Below are 23,503 nucleotides of genomic sequence, written 5' to 3' on the forward strand. Positions count from 1 at the left end.
GCAATGCCCACTAGAAAGACATGGTTTTGAGCTTGAGGCTGCCCTTGCTTTAAGACCTGGGTCACCACAGTGAGATTAATCCAGGGCATAAATCACAGGGGTTAGATTAGTGTTTGTTTTACTTGAATTCACATTTCTTGCTCTCTTATCTCCTCTAAATCTTCCAGCTTCTTAGCTCAATCATGAACCAGAGAATGGAATGGGTTTAAACAGCCGCAACTTCCCTCCTGAGCACTGGCTGTCAGCCCTCAGGCTTGATTTACCACTGGAATGCAATTATAAAATGGCACAATGCAATTAATGTGTCTTCCCTCCCTTTTCATGCCAGACAGGAATTCCTCCTCCACCTTCTTCAGTTGGAGTGATTTTTATAGTATAATCTAATCCAATGCGACTTTATTTTGTGCTAGTCAGGGATCTACCAGATGGCGATGCAATAAACAGCTGATTACATATCCCGGTTAGGGATGATTCTGCATGTCTACTACTATTTCTGTGCAAGTTCAGATTGTTTGTGGGCCTCTTTTTGTTTGGTTTTGTGGTTGTGTTTTCCCACCTTTACAGCTGACAGTGACAGCCGGAAAAACAAGGCAAACATAGAATGAATTACCTAAATTTTTCCAGCCACTAAGCAAAAGCCATGTCAGCCTAGGATGTTCCCTCACTACCAAGTAAACTCACAGCCTTCCTGGTGTCAATCTAGCTGATCATCTGCGAATACTTCAGCAATGACATCTGACATCTGCCAGAGCTCTGATACTGCCTAGAAGTATGATTTTTGAGAGTAAGACCAGAAAGCCAACACCTTGGTTTGTAAGGGCCCCTGTAAATACCAGATGCACTGGACCTGCAAGAGAGGTGTACCTGTAGTGGATCATCTTGTCACACATGTTCTGTAGAGTCGCTGTGTTGCACAATGTTTAAGAGAAGCAGGTATGTAGCACATACTGATGGAAACAGTGGGGAAGATTTCTGTGTATGCAAGGATAGGTAGAAATTGTATGTACAGTTTTTAAGTTAATGTTAGGGCTGGTGTAACATCTTCATTCTTTATTTTTAATCAAGAACATGGCACAGTCAACCATTGATAATTTTCTTTGCATTTTTCCTGACATATTTCACTAACTTTTTTTTAATTTTATTTTACTCTTTATGGATATATGTCATTACGCCTAAGACTTTACTCAAACAGTCTGCAGGAAATGAGGATTCTTAATGATTTTTTATATTTTCAGGAAAATTGTTGCCCTCTAGGGGGAGGCACATTAGAATTATGTGAATGAAAAAGAAATATTGATTTCTCTCCCCCCATGAAATAACATTTCAGAGTCATGGCTATTATCAAATTAAGTTGAAAGTGTAGCTAAACACTAAAACCAATTAGTAAAAGACATATTCAGCCTCAAACACACTTCCCTTTTTGTATGGTCTCACAATGGCATAGATGACTTTTGCTCCTTAATTTAGGAACAAACTTCTCCCTAGGGCTCTGTGTTACTTTGCATACTGCAGGAAGTAAACTCAGGAGGTTTTACTTATGTGGAATACATGGAGTAAGCAAGAGCTGCCAAAAGTTAGAGCAGAGTAAGACAAAGTGGCAATGTGTGAAGGCTGCCCATGTTCATCGTTCTCTGAGGTTGGTAAGTAATTGCCTTTGCTCCTGGTGCTGAGCCTAAGGACAGATGAACAAGTGCTGCTAATCGTCGAAGCTGTGGTTTTCAAAGAGGCTTCTTGTTGGCCTAACTCAGTCTCTGCTGAAACCCAGGGTGGTTTTCCCACTGGTTTTAATAGCACCTATTACGCAATGCTGAAGGCTTTTGAAAATATCCCACCCATTTGCTATGAACAGGTTTGTTGACCAAAAACCGGAGTCTGCTGCCTTTGAGGGGAGAAAGCTTCCCTTGTGGGAAAGAAAACATTCAGGGTGCTGCTTCTTTCCCTTTGCTCCATATTCTTATCACTGCTTGGGTGTAAACACAAGCTGTCCAGTACTAGCAAATCCTTTCAGGTCCGCAGTGATTTGGAGAGGATTTCTCTCTGTATGTGAAGCACTCAAGAGTTGTTCCAGTTGTTCTTTGCCTTTTGAGATCAAAAGATATATCTGCGTAGAGGCCTCGCTTAAATTCCTTTGCAATTCATTGGATTTTGCATTAAATTAAATTTCACATGCTGAGTGAGCAGTCAACCCTTCTGAGCTTAGAGGAAAGAATATGCTGTTTCTATGCATTTTAATGTGACGGTCAAGTTGGGGCTAACACTCCCAGGCACCTCCTTCAGTGTTCACCTTTCAGCCTTTCCATCCTAAGCCTTGTCTTTTGAAATGAGATGTCTGCATTTTATTACATTTGTAGGTGGAAAACAACAGCATATGTTCTCTGCTTGCTAGAAAAGGCCTGAATTGTCTTGGTTTGAAATTTAAAATAAAGGTCAGACTTGAGGCAGGCATGAATTCTTGCATGTGTCAGTCCAAAAGGTGAAAGCTTTAGGAAGTTATGAGCAACCACAAATGAGGCAGTTTCAAATTGCACTTGAAACTGGAACAGCTGTTGTTCCTGTTGTTTGAAGGGTGACATTCAGAGTTATAATGCTAAAGATTATATGTATTGTGTTCAGGGAGAACCCAAAAATAGAGAGTAGTCACTCAGGCAGAGAGAAAATTGTTTTGGGTAGCACGTGGTAGAGAAGGAACAGCCTTTATGTTAATGGCACAGGGATAAAATTGTGGGAAAGCCCAGCTGTCGAGGTAGGTGTAAGAAAAGGGAACAGGTAGAAGACAAAAGAGACTGGCGGATTCTAGGGGAATTTCTGAGAAAGGATTTTCCAGCGCCTCCTTGCAAGTGAAAATTAATTGTTTTGGGACTGGAATTCACAGCTCTGTATCACAGGGACTTAGCAAGGCTGGTGGATTACCTTGCTCTGTGGTCTCAAAATGCTCTGACAGGTTCATGTGTGTCAGGCAAGCATTATGGTAATTTTAGCGCTTTAGGGGCTCTACAGGAGTACACAAATACCACCTAAGCCATCCAGCTGAATTTAAAACTTAATTACTGCCCCACTTAATAATATTCTCTCCCCCCACCACTGCTTTAGAGGATCATAGGGTTAAAAGAAATCATTAATCTTCCTTAATGAAGCTATTTTCTAGCAGGAGACAGAATGTCTTGCCCCTGTGGATTCTGAGATGGAGTTTTTATGAGTGTTATGAATGGGGAAGTAGGGAGCGAGCGCTAGAGGAAAAGCAGTGCAGAAAAGGGGATAGGACCCAAAATACTGGCAGCGGGAGGACCCTCTGACTCGCAGGCCCTTGCTGAGTTTAGCTAAAAGGAATGCGATAGTCATGGGGGAAGAGGAGTGAGCCCTATTAAAAACTAAGTTGGCTGTATAACAGTGTTCCCACCACAACTACTAATTATTGGAATACCAACAATTGCCAAAGCTTTTATAAAACTGAGACAAGAGCTCTCTTGAAAGCTGTGGTTGAAATTGTGCATCTCCAGAGAAATCTAAAGCAGAATGGTGGCGGCAGAGTTTGGGTCTCTGCTTTTAACTGTCAAGGCTGATCCATGTCCTCAGAGCTGCTTTTCCTGGGACAGTACTGCCTTATACTACGATTAAATTGCATGCAAATGTTTCAAAATCTCTGTGACTGGTGCCAGTGCAAATCCCTCCTGCATGCATGAAAGGGAACGAAATCAGGCTCCTTAAAACAGTGCAAGGTTTAGTCCCCTCCTAGTCCACGGCTCCTGGGGTACCCACTGCATTGAGCACTATGGCCTGCCTCGTGCCGGGGCCAGGGGAGGAGGCGAGGATGGCCTTGCTCTTCTCCAGCTTGTCTCCGTTTGATGATCCCCTTTGGTGGAGATACTGAAGTGCTTTTGTTTTTCTGTTTCTTGTGTGCATCCCCGGCTGCAGAAGACGCTGGACGAGTGCCAGGACAGGCGGAGCTGCCAGTTTCTTGTCAACAGCCGGCTGTTCGGCGCAGATCCGTGCCCTGGAACCGGCAAATACCTCATCGTGTGGTACAAGTGCAGGCCAAGTAAGTATCTCGCTATTGAATCTGTTTGCTCTGGCGAGACCAAAGCGTTTTCATACTTAATACTCGCCAGAGAGGCCTCCTAGGACATTTTTTTCCCCTTCCCCCTTTATTTTCGGTGTAATATAAGCCCCTGGGTGCGGAGCATTTCCCCTCTCCCCCTCGCTCGCTGCCTTGCTGGGATGCTGCTGCTCCAGCTCCTTCCTCCTTGCTGGCAGCCCCAGTTGCAGATTGTTTTTGCAGGTGCCAGAGAAAGCCTCTGCCAACGCTGAGCTCACGCTGTCGGTGGTGGGTGGGCTGCTCCCGCTCCCATCTGCAGCCGCCCTCCTGCCGCCCTCCTGTCCTGGTGGGCTAGTGCCACTTGTCCCCTCTCCGCCTGCCGCTCCAGAGCTCTTTACGTGTGCAAAGACTTCAGACCTGGGTGCCTAAGGCAGGCACTGAAGGTGGTGGTGCAATGGGAAGCTCACCTGCCCGCGCCATGCCATAAGCCAGCTTTTAATTGCTCCCAGATCAGGCTGGGAAACGTTAACCTGTGCTTTGTGTGATCTCATTAGCTGCGTTTAAATTAAATGGGGCTGGCGCCTGGACATTGGGAGTGAAATCACGCGTGCTGTGGAGGAGTGAGCCTGGTGTGGCTTTGGCCAAGGACAACCAACACCCTCTTGGCCAATTCCTGGCCCCACCGGGGAAGTTAGCGCAGCCTGGGTACCATTCTCCATCAGCACTTTGGAAGCAGACACATTAGTTTGGAGGTGGATAGGGTTTGATGGTGGCCAGACTGTGCCAACTGATTTCAGCTGGAGAACAGGCCCTGACTCTACCCGAATTAATAGTCTGGACATGGCATTTCAGACCAGCCTAGTCCCAAGCTTTTTAGACAACATAACTAACATGGTTGCAGCATCACATCAGCAAAATTTTTTTGGAAGAAATAAAAAAAATTTGCACAGGGAAGAAAAACATACCTAATTTCAGAAAAGGTTTGAAACAAAACCAGAAACATTCAGACTCTGTCAGCTGCACAGAAGACAACTTTTTGCCCCAGCACGCAGAGACCTGTGCGAATGAAGTGAAGGGATCTGGCAAGATCTTTGAGGAATTCAAATGAAAAGTAGGTAATGAAGCACCTGCATTTTTTTGTGGGTTTTTTGTGAGTGATTGTAACATCTCTTGTTGGGTGAGAAATGCATCCCTGAGAGAGGGGTGATTATCAGGGTGTTCTGACAAGTCCTCCTGAACCTGCAGGTTTTGTATCAAAGCTCGCTTGAGAAATCTGGCTATTGAGGCCTGTGCTGAACTTCTGAAGGTACTTCAGGATCCCATCTGTGCATAAATATTTATGGCTTGGCATTCCTTGCTAATTACAGATATGCTAGCAAAGAAGGAGTTTGCATGTGTGCTGGGTAAGTGATTTTCTTGAAAAAGAGCAGGGGAAGTTGCTTGAAAACATTTCCCCAAGACATTTTTCAGGCAGCTCCAATTTTGCAGGGTGAAGCAAGGTAACCTGACGCAAATTATTGTTTCTTAGTCACTGGGCAAACTTTTAATCAGAACCCACTGGATTAATAACAAGGTTTGAAATACGTGAGGATTAGCCTTGCACAGAGACACCAGGACACAGTCAACTTTTCTTGATGATTCAAGACGTTAATTTTGAGTCTCAGAAACAGAATCTAGTGCTTGCGTGAGTTTGGTAACCATTCAGTAAGCCTTTTCACCCTGCTGTAGGGAGAAGGTTAATGAGGGGACTTGAAGAAATGGATCCACAGAATGAAAAATACAGGACCATCAGAAACTTTGGTGGGCTTTTTGGGTTGACCCCAAAAGCTGTGGTCCTATGAAGTGTTGATCTGCTCCAGAAAGTCTGAGCACACATAATTGTAACCAAAGAGCACCAGAGAGTCCTTGTCTAGAGCTCACCGCCTGGCACATGGTTTGATCCATAGCTTTTTCAAAAGACAAATGCAATTTTCTGGGTTATGTTTCTGTTCCTGAATTTGACCTTCTTAACAGTAGACATGACAGAATTACTTTAATAGAAGCCATTTAAGGTCTGAATTGTCCCCTAGAGACACCTATTTCTTTCTTTTGCCTATTGAGGGAGCCTGATGTGACCATGCTACTGAAATAGGTTCCTTGGTTAAGTGCCTGCCTAGGTAGAATGAGTGTGAGTTTTCCTGTATGCAGGTACGAGAAGTGCTTTGGGAAGTGGCCTGCAGAGTTTGGAAAGGACATCTTTAACATAAAATAAGGATGCCCAAGCCCTCCCACTCTGAGAGTCATGCTGGAGCCTCAAAAGGCCCCTGAATAGAGGTAGTTATCTAAAAAGAAAGACTTACTTGAATGAAAGCAAAACTGAAGTTAGTGGCATTTACTTGTATCTTTGCTGAAAAATAACTAGATGGTGCAGTCATCCCCTCCAGCCACTGTCACTGCAGTTATGCCTCTCTGACATTACATTGCGTTTGAAATCTAGTGGTTTCAATGCTCACTGGCTGTATGAGGTTCACTCACAAGGCAAGGTGCTATTTTTGTTTCTCATGGACAGAATTTCAAGGAGATGGAGGACAGTAAATCACGCTGAAACTGAAAGCCCCAGATTTTCCAAATGGTGGGGCTCCAGGGAGCAGGGCAATCAGAGTGATCTCTGCTATACTAACCGCTCTGAGACTGCTTTTGCTAGAAGCTGGGAAGACATGTGCAGAGGTTTGGTAGTGAAGTGTTCTGGTTCACCTCCTCTAGAAATTCAGAGAAGTATTTCAGAGAAGTGCTTGCTCAGCTAGAAGCAGTGAGAAATTCAATGGCTTGTGTGCTTTGGAGAAGTCTTGTGCTAATCATGGTCTCCTCTGATCCAATGGATGGATCTGGGGTCCAGTGGACACTCATCTTGCATGTACAGGACTCAGATATGTGCAAGAGACTGCTTTTAAATGTCAGATGTTTGGCAGTCCTGAGTATTATCTGTGCCTGTAAATAAATAAATACACTATGTGTGTATATACTTTTAATTTTAAGGTACAGAATGCTTAAGCAGATCAGAAATGATCAATAAAATACCTCAGTTTGAGGCAAGTGAGACTTACTTATTGCTGCTATGTGATTTGAGGGCCAAGGTTCATCAAAGTGTATAGAGTCTTAGCTTTTCTTTTCCCATAGCATGTGGGCTTTAGTTTTGAATATGCACCAGCCTTCGGGAAGATGTTCAAAAGCACAGTACAGCTCCCAGCAGAGCACAGCTATGACCTGTGCTTCTCAACTTGGAGGTGCTTCTGCAAATCATCCTGCTATCGACAGCCTCAGTAGAGAGCCCCCAGAGGGTCCCCGCAGGTCAAGGTTGGGACATGTTGCTGTAGCAGTGAAACCTGGCGTTGTTCTCTGCTAGTATAGATGTAGCCTGGCATTTAGCACTGTCTGGGTGTCATGGTTTAGCCCCAGCCAGCAACTCAGCACCACGCAGCTGCTTGCTCACTCCCCCTGCCCCGATGGGATGGGGGAGAGAATCGGAGGAGTAAGAGTGAGAAACACTCCCGGGTTGAGATAAGAACAGTTTAATAATTGAAATAAAGTAAAATAGTAATGATAATAATAACAATATAATAATGATAATAATAATAATACTAATAATATACAAAGCAAGTGATGCACAATGCAATTGCTCACCACCCGCCGACCGATACCCAGACAGTTCCCGAGCAGCAATCGCTGCTCCCCGGCCAACCCCCCCCCCCCCCCCAGTTTCTATACTGAGCATGACGTCATATGGTATGGAATAGCCCTTTGGGCAGTTTGGATCAACTATTCTGGCTGTGCCCCCTCCCAGTTTCTTGTGCACCTGGCAGAGCATGGGAAGCTGAAAAGTCCTTGACTGGCATAAGCAGTACTCAGCAACAACTAAACCATCAGTGTGTTATCAACATTCTTCTCATCCTAAATCCAAAACACAGCACTATGCCAGCTACTAGGAAGAAAATTATCCCAGCTGAAACCAGGACACCGGCGATGGTTTCTAGTGGGAAGTTTGGATACAGCCATCCTGTTTTAGAGGCTAAAAAAGTTGAGGTGAATGGCTGTGGGCTGTCCCATGCCAGTTGGCCTCAGTGCCAGAGAAATGGCACATTTAATTTACCAGGGCTGATGTAGCCCGAGATCCACATCCAAAGCACACTGAAGCCTCGGATCAAGCCCTGAACACACAGAGGACTTCAATCTCCAGGGTACCTTTCAGGATCATTAAAAAATTGCACATAAATCCAATTATTTCTCAGGTAACATGCTGATTTGATTTAGACCCATTAAGTATAATTACTGGGTAGGCTGCAGGAACATATAATTAGAGGGAATTGACATACTATTTAATTGGTCTAACATGAATTCCCTCTAACTGAAATATGGATTCACCAATATGATTCAAACAATTTGGTGGTTGTTCATCCCCCTCACTTCAGAGACAGAGAACTGTGTAAGATTGTGTGTTATTGTAAGCTAGGAAATATTTGCTCTGCGTGCCAGACTTTCTGTAGGGGCTGCATGGTCTAATCCTGGCTGAAAACAGGATCTGTGGTGCTGCCCAAGTCATGCTGAAGAAATAACTTCACCTCTCTGCACCCCAGAAATACCATTGCAGCTGGTTTTACTGGGGTTGGTTGCTGCTCTGGGCATTGTACAAGCAGGGATCGATCTGCCCCTGCACAGTATCTATTTGCCCATGGTGGCTTTTTGGTTGTTTGGTTATTTTTTTGGCTTTGTTATTTCAAAAGTGCCAATGCTCCTGAACAAAATGGGGACATAAGTGCTTGCCTGTTTCTGCAAAGAGATTACTTAGGATGAGATGTGTTGTCTGAGTGGCCGTTTGCTGGCAGTGCTGTCGAGAAAAGAGAAGGCTCTTACCTTGCTTATGTGGCTCCCCCCATGAGTCCCTGATGTAGTGCCTTTCCCTTGTCTCCTCCTCTGCCATTGGCACACTGTCCTGGCTGCACCGTCCCCTTCTGAGCTCTGAATAGCCTGAGCTGCAGCCTCCTGTAATGCTATGGTGATATTTTCCCTCTTTCCTATTGGGCAGTTGCTACTTTAGCTTAGGACTTCAAGGATTTTGGGAGAGAGAATCTCCACTCAGTATTTTTTAGTTAAATTATTATTATTTGTATTTAATTTTAAAATGCTGTATGGAACAGCTGGATGTGATAATTGGAGGCTGGCGGGTGTGAAGCCTCCCTGTACTAATCATCCCAGCGATGTAACAAAGTGTAAATCCAAGCTTTGCTGCTCTCCCTTCTATTCACAAATGTAAGCCGAAAACCTTTGAAGTTTCAGAAAGCCTGGATTGTGACCTAGGCTCCAATTGCAGCTCAAATCCCTCTGTAACAATACAAAAAGATATTTGTGAAAGGCACATCAAGGCTCCGAGAAACGCATCTGGGAAGGTAACTTGCGTTTGTTGGCAAAGGGTGAAGTGCCAAAAGTTTGTGTGGGGGTAGGAGGAGGAAAGAGGGTGGGGGAGGTCACTTTGTTCTCCTTCAGAACCTGTAGCTTTGATTTATGGGAAAACTTTTGTGCTGAGAATCAACCGGCACACATGTTTTGAAGAGAGCAGGCAGTCATTCTCTCCACCATAGATTTAATACTGATCTAAGAGGCCCAGTTAATTCTTGCGAAATGTCAATGACTCTTTCAAATATAGGAATGACCATCCTGATGTCCTTGCCAAAACCTTACTCAGATAACTTTATCTTTCTTAACAGCCCTAGGCAATTTTAATTAGAAAGCAACTGAATTTTAAAATCAGTTAGGAATTAATTCCAATTAGGTGATCTTCTGATAAAAATGTCGTCTTCAAGTTTGTACCCTCTATCATATAGTGATGGCTGCCGTGCTGTGTCCCAGGAGTGTCCCAGCCTTTTGGTGAGGGGGTGTGATTTTTTTTGTCAGTGGTCCTTCAAAGCCTCTACAAACAGCAGAATACCATTACTTGTGGCAGAACTTTTCCAGCTATCAAAGAATGGCAAAGAGTCACCCTTTGTGTTGGCGGTTTGCGGTTGCTGGTGAATGTGAAGCTGCCTTATGTCTCTTGGGGAATTGGTCAGGTCTGCTCATCAGATTTCAGCTGGATTGTCTGAAAAGTATGGAAAGCACATTTTGGAAGGAGCACCTAGGCTTGCAGTGAAGGCATCTTGTTCACCTTTTAATTTCCCTCCAATCCATTCCTTCAATATTGAATCTAGGATTACACCTTTTCTGTTAAATTCAGTGAACATGGCATGAAAAGTCTGGTCTCATCACACATCCTCAAGGCTTTCACTCCCTAGACAGAATTTGCAAAATGCTGTGAGCAAAAGCAGAAGCCTATGGAAAGAACAGAGTTTTTATGGAAATTTCAGACGAGAGCAAAGAGGGACCTAAATGTATTCCTGGTCCTTTTAATGCTGGTGATTGATTTTAGTGTTGGTGTAGATTGGTAATTCAGTAGTTATCAACCCTTTCAGAAAAGCATTAATCTCCTTCATAAGACAGGTTTATTGGTGGCAGGAGAAGGTCACTGTATTTTTTGCTGCATTGCTTTTTGGTGGGCCAGGCTTTCCAAAGCAGCACGATGGAGCGAGGGCTGTTAAATGGGCACATCCTTCTGGCCCAGTCGCTGAGGGAGCAGAATAAGCCTTTACCTCCTGCATTCATCAGCTTGCTCTTGCTTATCTGTATTATTTCAAAACTGTTAAGGTGGTGCAGGGAGGGAAAATTTATAAGGGCAATAAAACCTCAGGCAGCAAATGCTGTTGCGATGAAAAGGTGTAAATAAAGGAATGCTATAAATAACAGAGGACAGATCCATCAGCCTGTGATCGGGGTCAGAGAAACTTTAATGCTTACGATTAATATTGTTTTAAGCCATTGACGCACAGAGATTTTCAGGCGCTGTCAAATAGCCCTATCTCTATGGCACACTAATCACTTGGCTGTCAGGAGCAGGATTAAGAGAATCGCATGATTTCACTGTCAGCGAATGCAGAGATTATTGTTAGCCTCTGCCCCCAAGGGGAAGGAAACTGCTGCTGACCCAGGAGAGTTTAAAAATTAAAAAAAAAATCCCAGTTTTCTTTCAAACCTCATCAGTCAACCCTGATTGATATAATAAGGAGCCAGCGAAGACCAAGGTGCTTCCTACTGATGTAGGTGGAAAGATTCCCTTTGCTGGATCAGGTCTCCAGTGTCCAGATGTGAACCACTAAAAAAGACAAATTCTGAAATCTGCCTAAATTGTATAAATCACGAGAGTTGTGACTTTCATAGATCGCCTTTGTCCATTGGCATTTAAATTTTCTGTGGGGTCCTAGGAAGAAAACAAAGGCAAAAAACCCCTTTTTAAGCCACTTTTCAGTGAAGGACAAGGAAGGGATACACCTCAGCCTTTCTGTGCTGGGACAGGTGAGTCAATAGCATTGCCAGAAGGAACCGGGAGTATTTGTCCTCACATATTTCAGGAGATCCAGCCATCCTTAGGTGTTGTGGGCACATGTGATACCTTTCCATGCTGCTGCTGAAGGCTGCATTGTGGATGGTGCTTCAGGTGTCATGAATGGCTTTGGCTGCTGCCAGAGACAAAATGATCTGGGAGCCTTTGCCCCAGAAGAGCAAGGGGGTGTCCTTGGGGCAATTAGCCAGAAAAAACAAAAAAGTTTACAAAAGTTTACTTCTGTGAAAGTTTGGATCTGTTATATTGAATCCACAGTTTAAAACATGCACGTACCTCACAGAACAGGGAGGTAAATTTATATAGTACTTCTGCAGGGGGTCCTGTATATGGACTTACTCAAGACAGAAAATATAGATCAATTGCTCTCCTCAAAAAAATGTTTCTTGGAAAAAAGCAGAGAAGAGGAAATCTTCTCTGAGGTAGAGGCATGGTAATGAACTCTTTCCAACACTATGGATTTCTTCAATATTTTTTCAGTATCAGTCCTACATTTGGTTTTCAAGTTAATTATACATTTTTAAAACAAGTATCTCTTGATATTTTCAGCTTTTCACCATACTAATGGTGCATCAAGCTCTTCTCAGTTGCACACTTATTTTTCTGACTATTTAAAAGGCACTGGAGGTTGTCACCTCATCATGTCTCTGGGAACTGTGACTTCTAAAGCATCCATGATGAATTTGAGAGATTTGGTAACTGCATTTCTCCCAGCTACATCTTTTCTTCTCTGGCAAAGCCATTAAGGGAATACTGTGTATTTAATTATTTAGGACAGTAGGGAACTAGCTTTTAACCTAGTAGGCCTCATTTTCCCATATTTTACGCTTTGGGCAACCCCATGGATTATACGTAAAAATATCAATCATATATCCTTTTAATGTTCTTGTGTCAGAATTATTATCGCCATTATTTTAACATTTGGAGAAGACTGTTTTAATTATATAAGACTAAATTCTCCCTTTCAGCTATTTTAATAATAACTTTAAGCAGCATTACTCCAGATTTACACCATGACCAGAAGAGAACAAATGTGCCATGAACAGTGTACTAATGAAGTCTTTTTCCTTACATATTCAAGTAATTTTTTCCTTAGTGCATCCCTCCCATCTTTTTATTCCAGTAACAAAGGTTTTCACCATGATTCCTATGTTGTCTCCTATGGTGTAGCTAGTCCAGATTTATATCCATGCTAATTGGCCAGGCATTACATCCATGCTGGCTGGCTGGTGGGACAGTGCAACAATTACAACCAGCTTTGGAACTGATTTGGCTTTCTTCTGTAATTGGCTACCAGTTCTTATAAAATGTATAGGGACTTAGCTACATTTGTCATAGCAACGTTTCTGACAAATTTCACTGAAATTTAGCCAGCAGGTTCTCAGGTCCTTGAAAGGAGGACTAATAAATGGTGAGGCAGAGGCTCAGGCAGCAGAGCACCAGTAAGTCACGGGTGATTTAGAAAATCAGCCCAAATTCATTAATGGAAGAAGTAGGATGAGAATTAAATTTGTCCTGGGCTCCTGAGTGTTTTGTTTAACTCTCATCTCACAGTCTAGCATATATATTTTGATATTGTTCACTTTTTCCTCCTTAGATAACCATATACCTCTGTTTGTCCAACAGGAAAGTGCAACTAGGTGCATCTGAACTCAACTTTGGAAATAAAATGTAGCAGTTAATTTGCAGCACTGCCAGCCTTTTCACAGCAGAATATAAAAAGACAACTACTTCAGACTAATGAAAGTGACAGTGGGGAAAGGCGCCTTTTAAACATTGCAAATTGGATGGGTGCATCAGGAGCGTAATTTTAAAGGAATCTGACAAGGTCGTTTACAAAGAACAGTTTTCTTACGTGTTGAAATGGTTTCAGACCTCCAAAATTTGGCACTCTTGAGTTTTCAGGGTACTTCTGAAGTTGGCAAACTGCCTATTTGGTATAACTCTGGACTGTCATCCGAGCTGTATCTTTCAGAGTTTCAGATTAGTTTCTGCAGAAGTAAGCGGTGCACTCCCTGCCATCAAGGGTAGCAAACTTCAATTTTTAAAAGTTAAATTACAGCATCTTCACAAAGTTTCTCAAGGAAAAATTGAACTGAAATAACGTTAAAAGATATTTCTGTGCAAATGTATGAATTTATGGCATTCTCACTTTTTTACGCTCCAAATTAAAGGGGACGATCCTTTTTAGATCTTGGCTGTTGAAATGAGGGAATGACCAGGTAGCCCACAGCTTAAGTGTTTGTGGGAGAGTCAGAGGAAAGGCTGTACTTGAGGACTCTGGAGACCTTTGCTGTTTTGGAAAGGTTTCTTCTACCCAATCCTGCCTAAGGGAATGCTGACTTGGTTGATACAGATTTATTCAAATCTTGAGATGAACAGAAAGTTCTCATTAGTAGCAGGTTCACATGAATGAGGAGGAAGCGCTGGAACTCAGGATATGAGGTGCATATCGTAAATGAAAGGAAATTGGAAGAAAACAAAAAACAAGGAGCTGTAGCAATGTACACTGGTTTAAAGAGTAGGCATTTACCACGGCAATGAATTTCTGATCTATGCTGACTTAATTGCATTTGGGGACTTGGAGGCCAGAATCTGCTTATATCTTCCAAAGTGGATGCAAAACTCAGATAACAAATGCTTGCTTGAAATGAAAAGTAAGTAAATATATGAACACAGGAATAGGAGTGTGGGAAAAAGGTTTGAAGGGAAGCACTGACTGGAAAATATCTTTTAAATCCAATTACCTTCTTCATAGAAGAGCATAGGAGTCAGTGAAAGCTGTCCAAGGCACATTTGCTCTGCTTTAAGATGTACTTCTCTATTTTAATTTTGGGAGGATGGACTTAGATCTACATGCACTCAAAAAAATTCTCTGTATTTTACAGAAGGTCCCGAGAATTAGCTGGTTATGGGGGAAAATAAAAATATATAAAAAGGAGGGTCACAGGTTACAAGGAAGGGTATCTCCAAGATGAGCTCTTCATGGTCGGTCCTGTTGCACAGTCACTCTTGTTCAAGGATGCTGCTTAGAGGTGTCTGTCTTAATGTTTACTAGCTTTCCTGTCTTGGAGACTCATCTTCCTAATTCCCCCAGAAGAGGTAGTAACAGGTACAGACTATACTCATCTCTCACATGATTAACAGGATCACTGGAACAGGTTGCCCAAGGAAGTTGTGGAGTCTCAATCCTTGGAGGTGTTAAAAACTTGAATGGACATGGCCCTCAGCAACCTGCTGCTCTTGCTGACTCTGGTATGAACATGGGGGTTGGCCTAGACAGCCTCCAGAGGTGTCTTCCATCCTCTGTGACTCTGTGAATTATGGTCTGGAGTGACTACATCCATAGTAAAGGGTTCATATTTCCATTGTTAACCATTATTTTGGCTTTTCTCCTTAGGCTGACACAAAAAATTGCCATGTGGTGACTTTTGCAATGTAAGTATTCTGCCTAGACATGCGCTGAAATGAGCAAAATCTCCCCACATGTGGGATCATCATTTTTATTATTTGGTTGTGACTTCCAGTGTCCATAAATTTGTTGATTTTTAACTTGTGACTAAAAGATTGCATATTCCACTTGAGCCATCTGGCCCACTGCTCATCTCAGCTGTTCAATGTTGCAACCAATCTGCATCTGATATGTGCAGTACAAGATGTGGGGAAGAAGAGTGACACAGAACACTGGAGATGTATCTGCCATTAACGCAGTTCTTCTGGAGGGAGCGGCTGGGTGAGAAAGTGAATTGTCCCTATGCCCTTTTTCACAGACCAACACTAACCACCACCCAATAGTTGAACACATTCATTGGTCAGTTAAAGGAAAATAGGTGTTGGTGGAATGGCTGGATATAATGAAGAGTTATGAATTTCAAGGCAAGAAATGTTCTTTGTTTTGTGTGGTATGCAGTGGAACAGCTAACAAAGCTGGGATGAAGGTGAGCAAGGCAAAAATTGGGCTAAAGAGAAGTTATTGGCTAACATGGAGTGCAGTTTAGTTCTGAAATGGCATCTTGGGTGCAGTCTCATTAATTTAACAGTTATAAACTAGATAAGATAAGTCTATGGGAAACAATACTGACCTGATAAGGAAGTGGGGAAAACCATCTCTGTTTTCTACAAAATCTCTTCCTTTGCTCAGATTCTAAGATTTAAATCCTTTAGGATTTTGTGAGGAAGATGGATTTCTCTTTACATGTATTTCCAGCTCTTTGATCTGGGAAATAGGGTCAACTATTATGCAGTGATTATGTGAAGCATGCATATTTTAATTAACAAAATTTCATAAATTTTTGCACAAGTTCTGTTGAAAAATATAATTTTAGGCAAGGTAGACTTCTGGCATTATTGCATTCCATCATTTTGTTACACACAAAATTATTTTAGGAGCTTTTATCTGTAAGGTCTTGCAGAGATTGAGCCAACTGACATTTATTTTTGAGCTTCCCAATCGTGCTCATTCAGAAAAATGTCGTGGACCATAGGTGAAAATGTTCTTGAGACACTGGGTAAAAGTATTCACTATAGGTCAATACTTTAACATCCCTGTACACATCTTGTAATTACAAAGGGTGTGGTGGGTTGACCCTGGCTGGACACCAGGTGCCCACCAGAGCTGCTCTATCACTCCCCTCCTCAGCTCGACAGGGGAGAGAAAATATAATAAAAGGCTTGTGGGTCGAGATAAGGACAGGGAGACATCATTCACCACTTACCTTCATGGGCAAGACAGACTCAACTTGGGAAAATTAGCTTAATTTATTACCAATCAAATCAGAGTAGGGTAATGAGAAATAAACACCTTCCCCTCACCTCTCCCTTCTTCCTGGGCTTAACTTTACTCTAAAATTCTCTACCTCCTCCACCCCAGCAGTGCAGGGGATGGGGAGTGGGGGTTGCAGTCAGTTCGTCACACGCTGTCTCTGCTGCTCCTTCCTCCTCAGGGGAGGGCTCCTCACACTCTTCCCCTGCTCCAGCGTGGGGTCCCTCCCACGGCAGACAGTCCTCCATGAACTGCTCCGGCGTGGGTCCTTCCCACGGGCTGCAGTTCTTCACAAACTGCTCCAGCGTGGGTCCCCTACGGGGTCCCAAGTCCTGGCAGCAAACCTGCTCCAGCCTGGGCTCCTCTCCATGGGGCCACAGCTCCTGCCAGGAGCCTGCTCCAGCGTGGGCTTCCCCCGGGGTCCCAGCCTCCTTGGGGCACATCCCCCTGCTCCGGCGTGGGCTCCTCCCCGGGTGCAGGTGGATCTCTGCTCCCCCGGGGGCCCCCATGGGTGCAGGGGCACAGCTGCCTCGCCATGGGCTGCACCAGGGCTGCAGGGGAATCTCTGCTCCGTGCCTGGAGCACCTCCTGCCCTTCTTCTGCACTGACCTGGGTGTCTGCAGGGCCCTTCCTCTCACATGTTCTCACTCCCCTCTCTGGCTGCAGTTGTGCAGGGTTTTTTTCCCCCCTTCTTAGCTATGTTATCCCAGAGGCGCTACCACAGTTGCTGATGGGCTCGGCCTTGGCCAGCAGCGGGTCTGTCCTGGAGCCGGCTGGTGTTGGCTCTACTGGACACACGGGAAGCTTCTGGCACCTTCTTACAGAAGCCACCCTGTTAGTCCCCCTGATACAAAAACCTTGCCATGCAAACCCAACACAAAGGGTCTTCTTGTTCACGTCACTGTTTGAGCGCGCCGATTTTTCCATTAAAATATTTATAATTGTTTTCTGTTAATTGTTCTAACTATGTTATAATCATGTCATATAATGATCTTTAAAAACGTGTCTAGAAAAGCCTGCAGCTGTTCCCTCCTTGGTTTCTGTCTACTGAGTTGTATTTAAGCCAGTGTCTCTGAAAACAGGCAGTAATAAAAGGGATATTATCCTTAGCAAATATCTTAATCATGGTAAAGCTCTGTTGCCCTACAAATGACTGCATGGGGGATTAGGGTTGAGTAAGCCATTTGCCGAATATCACTGCCACCTTTCCTAGGCCATTTAACCATGTTTAATTTTTCAGGGTGAAACATGAAACCCACTAATACAAATGTTAGCATTTGGACTGAATTATATCCAGACTGTAACAGTTATAACAGGCTTAGGACCAGATTGTGACTGATCTGTAGGAGGCCAGTTCTTGGGAGAGTGAGAGAGAAAAATGCAGATTCATTCCCAGTCCCAGCTCTCTTATGTCACTTATGCTGCCTTGATTCTTTTCAATATTTATATAAGGCTATTACGGGTTGAAGTACTGGTAAATATACGGATGATGCTTCGCTCTGTACTTTTTTTATATCAGTCACAGTCTTTACCATCATCCAGTGCCTGGGAGCCATCAGTGTCTGGATGAAAGACAGCTGGCTTTGGTTCATCCTGGCTAAGATGGAGGTGGCAAGGCTATGGAGCAGAAAATACTTTCAGGGACTTGTCCCCTCCATAACATCACTTTCTATCTGTTTGTTTATCCAGATTTCTATCAGGTTGCCCAGAAACACTGAGAGTATCTGTTCTCCAGTGATCAAGCTTAAGGGAACCTTTTGGGAGTCAAATACTACTGCATATTTCATCCTTTCTTTTTCTTCTTTGTTTCTTCCTTTTAAGAAAGCAGTGTCTTCTGTCTGTGCCAGCCCAGGGGATTGCAGCCCTAACCAGTTTGGACTCAGCCAGAGCCTTGAGAACTGGTGGCTCCAATAGGTGTTTCCTAGGGCAGAATTTAGTGACCGTGAGGTGGCATCTGTTTCAGGTGGCACAGCCCTCTTACTCCACACTGCAGTGTGCTGGGAGCACATCACCCATAAAATGCACTGGTTCCCAAGGTGTGTGCACTCAGATACACCTCCCCGCTCTAATATCTCGAGCCATCCATCAGGCAACTTCTCCCATAAGCCCTGGACATGACTTCCCAGAGTGGCTACAAGGGCAAGAACTGCAAATGTGAGAGGCAGAGTTTTGTTGTTGACTGTCTCATGACTGCTGGGTTGACTTTCAGCAGAGACATGAATGTCTGTGCATCCCAGTGTCTTCTGGGCTAAATGCAATACTCACTGTGTAAATCCCAGTCAAGTTTCCAAATGACAAGCCCTGACTTTGAATGGTCAACAGAATTTAATAAATATTCTAAGGACCTTAAATGGGTCCATAGGACAAGTGGTTAAGCAATCAGTTATACTTGTTTATTGGGAGATGTAGCTAATAATAACCAAATCAGAAGAGGAAATTGAATTAGTGCCTTGTAAGAAAGAAGACCTTCACAGAGGACCCTGGCACTCACTCATTAGAGACTTCAAAATTGATCTTTTTCTGAAGTTAATCAACTATTTTGTATTTCAACCGCTTCAGCCAGCTACAAGTACTCTCCCTTTCCATGATATTGGTTTAACATTAGCTATGTATAACTTGTCCTATTGCAGAGTTTTGTGCCTTTGTGCTTTTAGCCTGAGTCCATATATTTTTTCCTAAGGAAAAAAAAATCTATTTAGTCTACAAAGTTCTATTATACTCTGTTAACTTTTACACTGTATAGCCAGGTTAAAGCTTTGATCCCATTTCCCTCACAGAAGAAACAAAAATCCTATGGGAGACAATTATAGGTGAAGGTGGTAACCCTTAGTATGTTCAGTGTATTATTCATATGCCTTCATGGTGATTGTGGATGAAATACCTACATAGATAAAATGAAGATTGATTCTTCACAGCTGTATGAGATCCCTCTCTCCCTACATACTCTGGTGTTGAAAAGAGCTTCTATTCCTGATTCCCATCACTGTTCTACATACTCAGCTGGTCGTGGGATTATCCCTATAGGTATTGCTGAAGGAGATGTGTTCTTCGCACAGATTCTCCCATGAATGAATTAGATCTTAATTCTGTCTTCATCTACAGGGATGGATGAGAAAGTGTTTTCCCATTCAATAAATATTTTAGAGGTTTGAAAGTTTGCCTGCACTGGGATAAAAACTAGGATCTTTCAGAGATTTTTGTAAAAAGGCTGCAGAATGAGAAGGAAGATTACGTACTGGAATAGTGTCTAGGGTTAAGATTCTCACCCGCACTGTAAGGGTTTGGACCAGGGTTTTCACATTCCAGGTGGATGCTCTGATCACCAGGTAATAGGCTATTTTGAGGGGGCTATGTTTTGGCTTCAAGTAGGAATTTCCAAGTTGAGCATGAGGAGTTGTTTTTTTCTCAGATGTTTCTTGTAAATCAGCATGGGCCTCTTTTGGTATAATACATGTTTTCTCCATGCAGTTTCTTCTTAAAAAGTCTAATCTAATGTGGAAATTAGCCCTGCTTTGAGCACGGGTTAAAACAGATGACCACCTGAGGAGCCTTCCAACCTAAATTCTTCTATAATTCAACTTCAGTGGAAAATTTCTCTCCATCTCCAATAAGGAAAAATGATTCTTGAACGTATATTTACAGTACAGTAAAAAATGTCACATTAAGTGCTAGCTGCCATGGCGTAAAGACTTAAGTACTAAACTATAAAGTAATTATTAGCTAGTGTTCTCAGTTACTGAGTAGTTTGATGCATATGGACTTTGCATAAGCTCTCATACATACGTGTGTGTGATATGAGACATAGAGAACCAGTGACAGGGAGAGGCAAAAGTCATATCTATGCTAGTAAATGATACAGGGCCAGGGGCAGCCCCAGGCACCGGTTTGGTTGTTAGTGTGCTCCATGGCACAATTTTGACCTGGTACAACTAGGAGCATTTCAGATGAAATGACTGATCATGCTTGGGAGGTTACCATGGGTCAGGGACCCTTACCATTGAACAGTTTGGATGCTGTTGTGGCTACATTTCTAATGGTAAATAACATAATCCAGTGGAAGGTCACTCTGCAGAGGCTGGAGAGGTTGAGATTCTACTCCTGGCTGTGCCCTGGGTTGGCTGGGGTGACCATAGACATGCCACTTCAGTTTTCTTAGTCTCTTTATTTCACACTTGTAGATATCTAGCTGTAAAGTCTCAGCTCTTCAAAATAGTGTTTGTTTTCTGTGGTGTGTTGGCAGACATACAGGGGCAGGGCCTGTTCTAGGTTGGGACCTCTAGAGGTTCTCATAGTACAAATAATAATAGTAAAGAGAAGGGAATGACATGTGATTTCTTATGAAATAATTGCCCAGTCTCCTTGACAGATGTAAGGTGAGTGACTGTTCTGTGTGCATCAGCCTTACAAAAGTAAGAGCGTATTTTGTGTTCTTGGACTGACCATTTCAAGAGCGATTTGGGGAGCACCTTTGCATATCTGTACTTGCAACAGGCAAGAGCAGCTTCCATCATTAAAAAATTTAGTATAGCTCCTATTGAATCTGCCAAGGGAGAGTTGCTGTGAAAAAAAGCTATTGAACATAATTATGTTTGCATTTGAGCTGCTGTGATGTAGAGTAAATGCTTGGCACATAAAGAGCTGATCTGTGGCTGAGAAAGGTGCCTAAAGGTGGGCTTTTACCTTCCCCTGCCACAGGCTTCTTATATCACTGGGTGGAAATCACTCAATTGACACGCCTCACTTATTTGTCTGCAAAATGAAATTATTGGCTATTTACAGGAACTGACACGTGCTGTGTTAAAATATGTCTATTAAATGTGCTGATAATGCAAGAGAGAGAATGCGTAATGCAAATGATCAGTGCTGCTCTAGCAAATGCATTTGTAAGGCTGGGATTTTGCTGGCAGCTGATGTGCACCTTTGGGCGTATGCCCAGAATCACTGCTGCCTCTGACAAGCTCACACCATGGGGAGGTGAGAGGGTTCCCTTCATGCTGAGTGCCCACCTCTGGATCAGCTGAGTAATTAAGTGTTTGTTTCCTTCCAGATGAATACAAGAGTAAAGTAGCCTGTGAAGATGACAAGCTGAGGCTAAGCTGTAAGAAGAGCATGGTGATAGCCATTTACTCTGCTATCTTTGGAAGGACACAAGGAGGCAGCCTGGAGTGCCCATACCAAAACCTAGGGATGCCCATGATTGGTAAGCAGGGGAATGGCTTGACAGAGCACACTGATCTGGGCAGGGTTATTTCATTTACTGTCATCATGGTAGAGCTGGCATAGATCCTGATTAGGAAAAGCTGAACTGGGGCATGTAACCTGCCATGGTGGTGCTCCTGATGTGTGGTACCTTGTTAAGTGGTGGTGAGCTTCATCATGAGCACCAAACTGAGGTTCAGCTAGATGCTCTAGCCAAGTTACCAAACTACAGACTTTTAGCAGATTCATCAGATTATATGCTTGAAGGTACTCCTTGAATTTCTTTTTCAATTTTCTGTCCTCCTGGTGGTTCATACACTGAACCTTTTCCTAAAATATGGAGAAGCATATTATTGGTGGATATCATGGACCATCTGTGGCCAAGTCAAGCCTTGACATTGCATTTAAGCTTTTACTGAAGTTAAAGCAATTGGTGAAAATTCAAAAAAGCAAGTTGTTAAGTTGCATCATGTTACGGTTGGCTGACTTACAGTACCTTCAAGTAGCTTCTTTACTCTCAGACTATCCTGGGCTCTTACATTCATGTATTAAAGATCAATAAATTTACAAAATGTTTACTAGAACTGTCTGTTCTTGAGCCAATGTGAAATGACTTTGAATATTGTAGGCTGCAGTGGAGAGAGCAACTGTCCGCAGTGCAAAATCTTGTCGTGAGCATTCCTCATCATCCTTCTCTGCAGAGGTGAGAGGGAATTAACTGGTCTCCCAAGAAAATTGCCTCCAGAGGGGGAAAGGCTTCAGAGGGGGCTGTACAGGGAAGCTTGAACTGCTGCTGTTGCCTGTGCTGGTACCTGTTCAGCTGTATCTGGGGATCTTTGGCTTCACATCTGCTGATCCAGTGCCCTTAAGGGGTTAAATGCTATTCAAATGGAAGCATGTGAAGCGACTGCTTGGAAATATGATACGCCGATGATGGGTGTCAGTAGGAAACCACAGGTGGAATCAGGTTATTTGTGCAGCACGGCGAGTGCCTTAGTTGTGTAGCTGTGAAAATCTGAGTACTTGCAGCACAGCTGAGTAGTTCAGGGTTTCCTACCCAGTCCCATGGTTCAGATGCATGGCAGGAGAGTCACCGTCCTTTAATAAGTTACCTCCTGCCTCCTGAGGTGACCTCTGTCCTTGGATGTGCTCCTGTTGTCCTCCAGTTGCCAGGGTGCAGAAGCTGAAACAAAGATGTGTAACAGGTTAGCCTAGAACTCTTTCATGTGGTGTTTGGGATGGGCTAAGAATGTGTACGCTGGTTGCTGTGGTGGTTCCGCTGCTGGGTGATAACTTGCCAAGTCAGCGAAACTCGATGGGTTTCTAGCATATACCTGAGCTCACCACTCCCTTGTGCTTGCTGAGAGAGCAGAAACGGGCACATGCCGGTGACAAGGTACTAGCATCGGGACCTGCTCTTGCATGAAGCAAAACTCTATGTGAAGCCACAAAGGGTGAAGTTTTACTCTTCTTTGCCCAGATGCAAAGTCCTGAAACTCGTACTGGCTGAGAGCAGGGTATGTGGCACTAGAAAATGGGATGGGAGGCGCTGGAGCTGGGCGAGCAAAGCTGTAGCTAAGCGAAGAAGCGGTGAAGTGTGACAGCAGGGCTGCACGTGCCATACTATCTATAGCACTTGTGTGCCCTGTTCTTTTCAAACTGGCCTCGTGATCTCTACAAATTGGGATGTTTGCCCAAGGAAATGAGGTATTGGATCCTAGAGTGTAGCACACAGTTTGCTGCAGGGATGAGGAGGGGCTGTCCTCCAGTGTCAGCTCTTAAATGAAACTAGTTACAAGAGCAGGCTCCGTACAAGACAATGTAATGCCAAGCTAGCGGTGGGAATGCTGAGGTAGCTTTACACTGAAATCCAGTGCAAGGTTTTAAGCTGTGAACTGATCCTAAAAATGACTGAGTTGTTGGACAGGAACAAATACCTGCATGTTTGGAGTTGCTGGGATCTGAAGTATCTGTTAAGTCAGCCGGGTGCTGAGGGGGTAGGTATGTCCTGCCTGCATAACAGCAAAGGGAGGGTGGGAAGTGACTC

The 23,503-nt window shown here is 43.5% G+C and overlaps 1 protein-coding gene across 1 annotated transcript in view; it reads left to right on the forward strand.

Annotated features, from left to right (window-relative positions):
• The window catches only part of LOC104034256 (protein eva-1 homolog C), a 219,075-nt gene that overhangs the window by 73,116 nt on the left and 122,456 nt on the right, over window positions 1-23,503 (forward strand). The window contains exons 3-4 of the mRNA XM_075708204.1: window positions 3,913-4,036; window positions 21,305-21,457. Coding sequence (XP_075564319.1) covers window positions 3,913-4,036; window positions 21,305-21,457 — 277 coding nt within the window. The remainder of the gene's footprint in view (window positions 1-3,912; window positions 4,037-21,304; window positions 21,458-23,503) is intronic.

This window comes from Pelecanus crispus, chromosome 3, assembly GCF_030463565.1.
Source record: "Pelecanus crispus isolate bPelCri1 chromosome 3, bPelCri1.pri, whole genome shotgun sequence".
Taxonomy (NCBI): Eukaryota; Metazoa; Chordata; class Aves; order Pelecaniformes; family Pelecanidae; genus Pelecanus; species Pelecanus crispus.